General features: G+C 42.4%; 1 protein-coding gene across 1 annotated transcript; it reads left to right on the top strand.

The window, feature by feature from the left end:
* The first annotated feature begins 850 nt into the window (after positions 1-850).
* ANKRD34B (ankyrin repeat domain 34B) lies at positions 851-2,427 on the top strand. Its single transcript, XM_051642845.1, has one exon. The coding sequence runs from the start codon at positions 851-853 to the stop codon at positions 2,399-2,401; it is 1,551 nt and encodes a 516-aa protein (XP_051498805.1). The 3' UTR covers positions 2,402-2,427.
* The last annotated feature ends 9,105 nt before the right edge of the window (positions 2,428-11,532 follow it).

Raw genomic sequence — 11,532 nt, 5'->3', positions numbered from 1 at the left:
TTTTTTGTTGTTTCAGAGCTAACACTGCCCGGGTCCTGGGCCCCCTGCAGCCCAGTGATCCCCAGGATGAGGAGGGTGGGCTGTGAATTGCTTCATTTATGCTGTTTCACCCCAATGAGGATGTTTTCAAAGGAGCATCAGGAAGGTAGAGTACTTCCACAAATGTAATTACTCTTAGAAAATACATCAGTATTTATTTGCCAGCCATTTAACAGGTTCTTCTTAGATAAAAAGTAATTTACTATGCTTGCTTTTTTTACTTAAGACCCGCAAGCCTTCTTTTTCTCATTTTCTACATGCTGAGTATTTGTTGTTTTATGACAAAGAACAAGTGAGCGTGACACTGTCACATGTCGATGTAAAAACTGCTGCAGGTTTCCTTCAGTTCTGGTTCCTTGCACTGGTGAGAATCAGGAGTGGTGCAGCTGTAGGTGGTGCAGCCCCTTGGGTGCAGTCAAAGCCATGGGGGTGTGGGAGGATTTTAACTTTTTTTTTTTTTCAGCTTATTTGGCAGTGTGACCAAAGGGAGAGCAGTCCAGAAGGAAGAAAAAAAGAAGGAAAAAAGTGTCACCTGCACTTTAAGCATGTGCAAATGTTATTATATCCAAATGTTATTTTAAATTTTTAATGCATTTCTTGAAGTCTGAGAGGTGGGAATACTTTTTGTGTGTGTGTTTTGTTTTGTTTTTTCCCTTCATGCTTTTTTTCACAAAGTACTGAGGTACTTACAGGAGCGACTGATAGAGTTAAATCCGCTCTCTTCTGTTCTTTGGGGGGGCCAGGGCTCTCCTGTGGAAGGCGGGTGCTGTTGTTCTCTGCAGCCAGCAGCAAGGTGTGAGCGAGGGAAGCGATGAGCGAGGCGGGGGAGCTGCCGGCCGAGGGGCACCCCCTGCTCAGAGCTGTCCATCAGAGCCGCCTGCGCCTCACCAGGCTGCTGCTGGAAGGGGGTGCCTACATCAACGAGAGCAATGAGAGGGGTGAAACCCCTCTCATGGTTGCCTGCAGGACGAAACATGTGGATTCCCAGAGTGTCAGCAAGGCGAAGATGGTTAAGTACCTGCTGGAGAACAAGGCTGATCCAAACATACAGGACAAATGTGGAAAGACAGCCTTGATGCATGCTTGCCTGGAAAAAGCAGGCCCTGAAGTGGTATCTCTGCTCCTGAAAAGCGGAGCTGACCCAAGCCTGCAGGATCACTGCGGCTGCTCTGCGCTGGTGTATGCAGTGAACTCTGAAGACAAAGAGACCCTGAAAGTTCTCCTTAACGCCTGCAGGGCGCAAGGGAAAGAAGTGATCATCATCACAACTGGGAGGTCCTGCTCTGGCAGGCAGAGAAGGAAGCAGTATTTAAATGTGCCTCCCGCAGACCTCGAGGAATGCCATTCCCCCACCACTTGCACTTCCCCATCAGAAATAGAACTGAAAACGTCTCCATCCCCACTTTCAAGTTCAAATGAACCTCAAGAAGCACTCTTCAGCTTCAAAGAGCTGGATCATGCCAGAAGCATGAACAGCTCATCTCAAACAACGACAAAAATAACCACCTCAACAAAAGCAGGGTCCAAGCTGGCCCAAGTGCAGTGGCTGCAGTCTGAGCCTTGGGTAAAGAGCTCTCCATCACTGTTTCACCAGAACAAAATTGCCTCTTTACATGAAGAACTTCAGGATATTACTCCAGAGGAAGAGCTCTCTTTCAAAAGAAATGGTCTTGCCTTATCAAAGAGATTCATCACCAGGCACCAGAGCATTGACATAAAAGACACTGCTCATTTATTGAAAGCCTTTGATCAACCTGGATCAAGGAATTTATCATATGATGAGATAAACTCTCAGATTCCTTGTGCTGAAGAGAAACATAAACCCAGTGGGATTCCTGTGGGTAAGGAGACCAGTTCAGAACGAATCAGCTTCATTTCAAACCTCCGCAGTATTATCCAGAAAAGAAATTTAGGAGCAAATCACTACAGCTCTGATTCTCAGATAACTACTAATCTAAGTCCTGCTGCTGCCGAAGACAGTAAGTCAGTGATGGGAAAGAAAAAGCTTCTTTCTCCATCTCACTCTTTGTTACTGAGTTCTAGAGAAGCACTGGAGAACATCTCTCCTGTTACCCTAAGCAGGAGAAATCCATCTTTTCTAGAAAGATGGGGCTCAGGAGCCTTATTGTTGGATCATATTGCTCAGACCAGACCAGGTTTTCTTCCACCACTGAATATGACTCCTCACCCCCCAATTCCAGATAGTACTTTCATGAACAGGTTTTCTGGGATGATTTCTTGTGGACAAAAACACTTGGCATCAGCAGCACCTGCTTTCCTTAGGGAGAGCAAAAATGTGAAAACGCTGCTAAGGAGGCAGTCACTACAGACTGAGCAGATTAAGCAATTAGTGAATTTTTAACAGGTGTTTATAGGGTTACACAAAATCTTTATGGTTTGTGCATATTCACTGCACTGCCCGAGTGTAAAGATGCATATCACAAAAGATAGCAGGTTTGCAATGTCAGGCTCTGCCTTGCAGTGAATAGCTTAGAGACGACATGGAAACACATGGTTAACTAATGATGCTGCTTTCTGCAAGCAGAGGAATATTTATTGTACTGTTTTAATAATGCTTTCAGCTTCAGCACTGAAATCTTACCTGTGACAGGCTGAACCTGCAGAGGGTCTTAGGCCCTGCAGTTCTCATTTTAGAAATATTTTGGAAATAGTTTCCTTGCAAGGTTTCCCCAGATGTGTACTCTCTCTCCACCCAAGAAGGTGGTACATGTTGCCTTTGGGAACTTGAAAGAGAAACCCCAGGCACAACCAGTGTGCACAAAGGGTGGGCAGTGGCAGGTGTAGATTAGCATCTTCTGGCTTCAGTGCCTTTCCTTCCCGTGAGCAGACAACACAGAGTCAACAAAATCCCACGCTGCAGAGCTGTGCTGTGTGTGTAGCTATGCCCAGGTCATCCCAGCTGAAGACTGGGAGCCTACTGTAGGTGCCTTGCTGCCCACTGGAGTCCCTGTGATTCACAGAGCACTGGAGAGCCCCAGTTCAGCACACCACACCTGGGAGCTAAGTCAAGAAGCCAGCACAGCAAGCAGGAGGTCCTGAATAATCTCACCTAAAATGACCAATCCCTGATTGCAGTGTCAGTGAGGCAGTTTTGTCAGCTTGGGCTTCTCAGACTATGTGATTGCTGGAATCTGCTCATTTAAAAAGAGGAAGGGATAGGGGGGAGGCAGAGGCCATATCTAAACTGTGGTCCATTACTTTCTGTAGTTCCAGACTCTCAAAAAAGAGATCTGCAGATCATGCAGGACCTTTTTCTCCCCAGTCACAGGCCTGGGTTTCTTTTCAAGACAGGATACAGATGGTGGGACACATCCAGGTGTCCTGATCAGCAAGGACAATTCACACACATGCTTGGGCACAAGGAAGAGCTCAGATGAACCTAAAAAAAAATCTGACAGCTGTAACCCTCACCTGGGAGATGGAAGTCCTCCTTTTGCCTAATTTGAAGCAGAGGACTGGATTCCTTACAGAAAAGAAACATGCATTTGTAAACGCTCTTGCATTTTTTAAAGTATCTTTATCTAAAATATTACTCCTTCCCATTTCGTGCTCTGTGATTCCAAACATCTACCTTTTCATTCCAAACATCTACCTTGTCTTTGTACACCTTCCATGGATTCTTGATTTCTGGCATTTTGTAACTCGTCTTCTGAAGATGGAGAAGTACTGAATGTGTTCTGTCATTAGTTGCAGAAAATGATTGTGTTGAAATTGTGTACGTATAATGTGAATTTCTGTATTTTTTTTTCTGGAAAGACAGTGGGTTCTTTGCCTTTTTGCAGCTTCAGTCAAAATTCACACAGTCTGACATTGTCTAACAAATAACTGTAGTATTACTTAGTTTTCCCCTTAGCATTAGATGGTTTCAAGTGGATGATAAACATACAGTCTCTCTAAATACCTTTTTATGTAAAAATGTCCAAAAGTTCATAATATACGTATTTTGAAGAAGGGAACATTTCACATCTTGAAAGCAAAGGAATATGGTTTGCATCTACACCACAGCTGGAACTACATTTAAATCTTTAAGTCAACTTTGTGACACAAGATCTCTCCAGTCTCTAGTGATGATGTTAGAAGGCAGATAATCTCACTGTTGATTCTCTGGCCAAGCTCTCAAAGGTAATAAGAATAAGCAAAGATGCAAATCTGTACCACAATTGTAAAAATTGATTGTTTGCCACAAAATGCAGGTGCTGGAAGCTGTGGTGTCCTTTGCTCTCCTCTAGCCACAGCTCTGCTAACCTGGGGACAGCTGGGCAGGCCACTGGGAGCTGCACTGTGCTGGCACACCTGGCTTACTCAGACATAACTGTCACACTTGTTTAGTTCTCACCCCTCAAGAACAATCAGTTTGCCAGCCCCAAAAATATTGCTGGCAAACCCCTTTTTGGTTGGTTGGTTGGTTTTGTTTTTAAAGTGTAATTAGAGATGGCCTGTTCATCCACTGAAAGACTCTTGGTTGTTTTTGGTCTGGCTGGCAAGCCCTAGTTTCTGCACATTCACAAACAGGAAGTGTTCACTATGTTAAAAAAAACAACAAACCCCCACAAAACCAAACCAAAACCCCCAACTCTGGAGTTTGTACATGAAACATCCAGGAATGGGGAAGTTATGTACATTTTAAGAGCTGTTAAATAGTAGTGGAAACTTGGTGAAGGTGATGAAGTGTTGGGTTCCATCCAGGTTTGGTGTCTTCCTGGTGATGTTGCTGGATCAGCATCTGCACATACCAGGTAGAAACAAGGATTACATGGAAATCTTTTTATGACAGAGAAATATATCTGTATTAAATTACTAACTGGTGTGCATACAGACACAATATACTTTTCAAATGGAAATGGAAATTTTCTAGTCAATTTCATAATGAAGTTAAATATTTGAAAATAAGAATACATCATTACAAAATACAGATTGTTTTTTAGAAAAAAAAGCCACAGACCAGATCTTCTGACTGGCATCTCTGCTAAAGGTACAAAAGCCAATTTCTTGCTTTTAAAATTCATTACGTGTATGAGACTACTGCTCCCTCAGTTGAAACAGTAATTTTTTGCAAAGTGCTCAGACAGTGGAGGAAAATGGTCTTTGTCTTGAGAAGTGAAGTTCTTCTGTAATGCTGCCAGTATTTTGTGCTAATTTTGATGCAGAAGTAATGTGAAAGATTAGTGTTTGTTGTTGCATCAGTGTTAAAAGTGACCTTCAAAGGAAAAACAATTCAGTTTTGTTCTCTTGATGTTGTGATGATGCATAAATAAAAGTTATTTTTTTTCCCATTCAGGGAATATGGAAACAGAGACATCCTTTTATTTACCACTTAAGAGACACTGAGTCACTGCCAAAGGTACTCACTCGTGTTTCTCAGGCTGCCTCTACACAGGAAATTGGAACAGTTAATTGGATTTAATCTTAACACATCTAAATTTGTACAAATTATTGTGTGAGAGAGGCTCTTTCCATCTGTTGGTTGCTTGCTGTGGTCCCACTTCAGTGGAGATACACTTCTGCCATCTTGGAAGTCTTATTCATAATTTTCCAGTCATCCAGAATGTGTTTTAAGCTAAGAATGGAAAGCAGGACCTGAATTCATAATGCTAAATCCTTCCCCTCCTGCCCCAAAACATTAAAGTTTACAAACAACAGAATATATGCCAGGTGCTCTTTATGCATCTGATAAAGAAGATGCCCCAAGCTGAATCTGCCAGTTTTCTTTTAAGAGCTGTGGATTCCTGTCCAGAGAGAAGCATCTGGACTAGTTCTCACAGATCACAATGAAAAGTTGATGAAGCTCATTCACTCTTAAGTTACAGAAAGATTAATGGCATCTAATCCTGAAATACTCTATGTAAAATGGAGGTGGCATTTCTGTGAGCAGGCATTCCTGCCAGCATCAGCTACAGCTTCCAGCAAAACACACTCCCTGTGAGATGACTGATTTTGAATCTACATGCTAAGCTTAGAAAGACTTATTTTTTTCCTTCTGGTTTTCATTTTCTCTGCAAAAAAAACTCCTGTGAAACTGTACAGTGAAGTAACTTCTAGACAAACTGTGGTGGCCTCACAAAAAACAGTCATCATCTAAAAAACCTGTAACTTGGTTTAAGAAATTTAAGAGCAGGAAGTCACTACTTAAGAATGCTCTAAAAAAAGACATTTCTCAAGGCTGTGTTTAAGGGGTAGTGTTCATTCTACAGGAAGAATATTGCCATAATTCAATGCAGCTACACAAGAAAAATGGTAAAGTCATTAAATTCCTCTTTTTTTCCCCCTTATCAATCCATAATAAGACCTTCATCTTTCTGCATCTCTTATGCAGTACAACTCATTACTTTTCCTGCTAAAATGAGGTATTTTTCAGTAAATGGATTCTTACATTAGTAAACTATTACTCTGTTAGTTGGCTATTTTGTTCATGGAGCAAGAGCATGGCTTGCTACAGAAAGTTAGCAAAAAATAACCTTGCTACTAAAAGCATTCAGTGTGTATCACAAAAGAGACAAGGTTGCTTTTAAAAACAAAACATAAAAAATGTTGAAATCCAGAATTAGAGGGAGGAATGTCTTCCTGGTATTTCTGAGCCACACATATTCACCTTCAGGTGTTACTGGCACTACGACACCTTCAAGGAGATCAGGTTTGATAAGGATACATCTTTAGAAAACTCAAGAGGGTTGGTTTTCTTTCAGAGTGAAAGGGATAAAATTTCATTTTTTATTACTAATTGTTCTCATAAAATACCCAGCTATCAATCCTTTTTAAAAGACAACAGATCTTGGACTCCTTTACACGTTAACATTATTTGGAAAAAACCCCAAATATTAAAAAATACACAAATTTCCTGCAGAATTCCTGTTCTCCAAAGGACACCTGTTACCTGAGAGACATGTTCTTGGGTGATGATGGGTGTAGCTGGTGGAAAGCAAACACAGACCTCCCAGGAGGTCTTCAGCATTTCACATAATTAAAACAATCCTGCTGCTTTTTCCTGGTCCAGAACAAGCAACAGAAGCTGCAGATTTCAGTGAGGGACTGAGGCACTCTGGCAACAGAAGCAGTTCAGTGATTTTGTACAAGTTCTGTACTTAAAACAATCCCCTTGCAAGTTATCTGCTAAAGCTCAACAAAGATGGAAAGTTTTTAATAACCAAACTGCAGGAATTACAGAAGAACTACTTAAAACTTCTTTTGCATCCCTATCAACCCTCTACAGCAGCAGGTACTGTGCAGCAGGTGAAACGTGTCATCAAATCATTTAAAAAAATGCAGGTTGCAAGGAACCTGTGGGGGTCTTGCCCAGCCTGCAGCTCAAAGCAAGGCTTGCCTTGGCCACCTCAGCTGGGATTCAGGCAGACAAGGTGTGAAGCTCAACACTTCAGGAAGCACCAGAGGACTCAGTTACCAACATGAAGTCAAAACCACTAACTTGGCGTTCAGCAGAGTGGCTGCTCTGCTGCCAGGAATGTGCCTTTTGCTGCTTTGTGAAAACTCACCAAGCTTTGAGTGGCCCTTTACTTTCTTAAAAGTATCTTTATGTGCTCACTAATGACAGAGACTATGAAGTTTAATAGCTCTGTGGGTTCCATGTAGTCTGTGTGATTTAAAGCCCCTCAGAGCATTTCTAGGGTTAGTGGCCTGTTGAGGGACTCCCTTGGGAGAATAACTGAAGAAACACCTTCCTCAGCCTCTGGGTGTGATCAGGCTTTTCCCTGCAGTTGCCTTCCTGCATTCTTGGGGAGGTGAGCTGAAAGTAAGGAGGCTGTCTGTCCTTTTTGGTCTTAATTCTGTCCTTCCTTGGTCCAAGGAGGGTAGTGAGACCCTGGCCCAGGTTGTCCAGGGAAGCTGTGGAAGCCCCATCCCTGGAACTGTTTGAGGGCAGGTTGGATGGGGCTCTGAGCAACCTGGTGTCCCTGCCTGTGCAGGGGGTTGGAACTAGATGAGCTTTAAAGTTCCTTCCATCCAACCCAAACCACTCTATGACTCTATTATCTTAAATTTAACCATAAAGTTGGCATCTCCTGTGCTAGCACCACACTGTCAATCTAATGGTAATTCAGAGCTTTTGTCCCAAGCAGGAAATAAGTGAAATCCCATCAGTCATTTAAAAAACCTGCTACAACCTTAAAGTGAACACTGAAAACTTATTTATTTTTTTTCATAATTGTATAGAGGCCTGTTTATTCAGAAATTTCTGAAATCAAGATGCAGATGCATGCTGATGAACTGTAATTAATTCCTGCATTTACTCCCTGAAGGCATCAGCTAGTAATTCTGAACACTTTCACCAGCTGCCACAGATGGCACGAGTTACAGTCTTCCCTCCCAAAAGCTACTCTGCTATAAAATAGAACCCTGACCTGCACATAAATTTAAAACCACAATGAGAACACCTTTTTAAAACACATTTTAACTAGGTTGGATAGATCCCTATTGAGATTATGAATTTGCATATTCAATAATTTCTTTTTGCTACAGCAATGAGAAGAATCACAATGAGGCAGTGAAAGCAACAGCTGTAAGGACAGAGGATCACTGAAAAAATCAAGGGAACCAAGCCAAACCATAAGGATATGAAAGACCAACATATAATTGCCCCCAAAAATGCAGATGTTCAAAATTCAGAAGACGACAGCACATAATAATTGAATTTAATTGGAAGAACAATAAAAAATTAGGCTTATTATGGATTTTAATGAATGAGCCCTGCTGTGGCAGCCTAAGATCTCATCCCCTGCTCCTCACTGCACCTTTCTGCCAGAAGTTACTGCTCCTGTGTCAGGGAACACAGACCCTGAATACCCCAGTGCAATGAGGGGTAACTGCAGTATGGAGTGTGTGCTCCCTTCAACCATGGCAGTAAAAGGGTAATAATACAATAATTAGAGTAATTTTGCAGAAAAAGACATCTTACTTCACTGCAAAAAAATGAAAACTCATCCATCAAAGCCCTAGAAGAGATGCAAAGGAAGATTCATACAACACCCAGGCAGCCCTTGATTTTGCACACGGGTTAGTACAAGATTTATAGATAAAACTCTGGGTAAAGCTGACAGGAAGTACAGCACAGAAGGTAAGCCCAGGCACCAGGGAATCACAGTGCATAGGCAAACTGACAATCCTGCAACAAAAATGAACAAACTAAGGAACAAATGTCTGCAAACGTCAAAACACAACAACAAAAAATGGCTTCCAGTGCACATGTAGAGAAATGACACAGCCTTCTGGTAGAAAAAGGTTTCTAGAAAGGTTTCCTTAAAAATGGTGCAGACACTCCTGATATCTTTTCTTATATTAGTAGTTTTACCCTTATTAAAAGAAGCACTCTCTGAAAATTGAACAAAATTTAAAATTGAGTAAAAACCAATACAAATAGAAGAACATTGAAATCTGTGCAAAAGCTCCTCTGACTCTTGGTCATTATCTAAGATGCAATGCACATAAGGCTCTCCCTAACCTTGAAAAAACAACCAAACAAAACCCACTTCCCCAACACTAATTTCTGTATTTTTCCTCAAAGGAAAGGAAGGCCCGGGCCATTTCATCACCAAACTACTAAATGAGTTATAAACACTTTCTGTGCTTTATCATCATCATCAACTTTATCATCAATACCATGAATTCCTGATCCTGGGCTGCAGAGGTGGAAGTTTAATGTAAACCCAGTTCTGCACCAGGCAGTTTCCTGGGGTGGCTGCACGAACACAGTACTATGAAAAAGCTAACATGTGCCAGAATCAAATTCTCTGGTATCCATAAAAAAAGGACAAGAAACCCTACAAGTTAAAGCTCAGACCTAAGTTTAATGAACAGTGCAGAAATAAATCTCTGGTAACATTAGCAAATGGCCTGGTCACAGACAGATGGCTGATGAAGAAAACCTAAAAGGCTGTAATTTTAAGGTTTTAATTGAAGAAAAAGACTGGGGTTTTCTGCAGTTAGAGTAGGCTAAAGCTGAGCTGTTCCTCCAATGAATGCTGGCAGTGAAGATGGGGAGAACTGTTCTTGAAAAATCTGTCTTTGGAGGTATTTCCTGCAATTCCACAGCACAAACAATGCAAACCTCAGAAAAGCAGCTTCTGTTTTGCTGTCATCGTGCTTACATGGTACTGCAGGGTATTACTGCATAGTTGTGCAGGACTAATGATCTTGGTTCTCTTCTCTAGCATATTATTTTACCTGTTCAGTAAGTTCCATCAAATTCACAGAAAAATACAAAGCTTGAACTACACCTGCAGTAAATTAGAGATGTTTTATTGATCAGTTAACTCACCTGAACTTTCTGAGCAGTACCCAATTCCTTTAAAGTCAACCAGATTTTTCATGTAAGAAGGACAATTAAGTCAAAAGAACCTGGCTGAAAGGTATCAACAGACACAAAGAAGCACTGATAGATAAAGTGATTGCACAAAGAGGTGACAGAATTTATAGCTCCTAAACAATGTTTTAAGTACAAGGAATAGATCACTGACAGTGTTTAAAAAAAAAACACCCAAAAAAGACAGCAACAACTAGAGTAACACAGACCTGCCACAGCCCCGTTTACAACATAAATAACTGGCTTTCATCTCAGCTTTAGTGCTTTATTGCCAGCCCCACAGTTAACACATCTTTCCATAGAAGAACATTGGTATGAAGATGGGCATGAAAACTGAGAAGCAAATTCAAATGAACTGCTGTAACACCTGAGCAGGGGAGCACAAAAAAGAAGAGCTGTGCTGGGGAAGGAAAGCAGTGCTGGTGGTTGGTGAGGAAGAGGCAGAAGAAGGTGCCGAAGCAGAAGTTTCCCTGCAGCCCATGGTGAGATGGCAGCTGTCCCCCTGCACTCGTGGAGGAATGTGGTGGAACATTCCCTGAAGGTGCCAGGAGGGGTGAATGTGCACTTGGATCTGCAGCCATGGAGGACCCCACACCAGGGGAGGTGCCTGTTCCCTGAGCAGCCCGTGACTCTGTGGGAAGCCCAGGCTGGAGCAGCTCCAGACCTGGTGGGAAGGACTCATGAAGGAGAGGTTTGTGGAGGACTCTCTCCCATGGGAGGGACACCGTAGGGAAGCAGGGAAGGACTGTAAGGAATCCTTCTTCCTGAGGAGGAAGGAGCAGCAGGAACCACCAGCCTGTGAACTGACTCTAAACCCCATCCCCATCCCCCTGTGCTGCTGGGGGGAAGGAGGGAGAGAAACCGGGAACAAAGGGATTTGGGGCTGGGAAGAAGGGAGGGGTGGGGGTAACATATGCAAGCCCTGCTCTGTGTGTGTCAGTGTCCTGTGTGTGTTTGATGAGTGTGAAATTAAATTATTATTTTTCCCCAAGGTGAGTCTGTTTTGCCCAGGACCTTAATGGGTGAAGAACCCTCCTTGTCGTTTGTCTTGATCCTTGAGCTTTGTCCTCCTCATCCCAGAGTGTGTGTGGGGAGTTGAGTGAGTGGCCATGGGGCTGTTCCTTGGTTGTCGTGTTGGGCTCAAACCAGGACATGATACTATA

This window comes from Apus apus, chromosome Z, assembly GCF_020740795.1.
Source record: "Apus apus isolate bApuApu2 chromosome Z, bApuApu2.pri.cur, whole genome shotgun sequence".
Classification (NCBI taxonomy): Eukaryota; Metazoa; Chordata; class Aves; order Apodiformes; family Apodidae; genus Apus; species Apus apus.
Note: the sequence above shows the minus strand (reverse complement) of the source record. Positions and strands in the feature narration are given on the sequence as shown.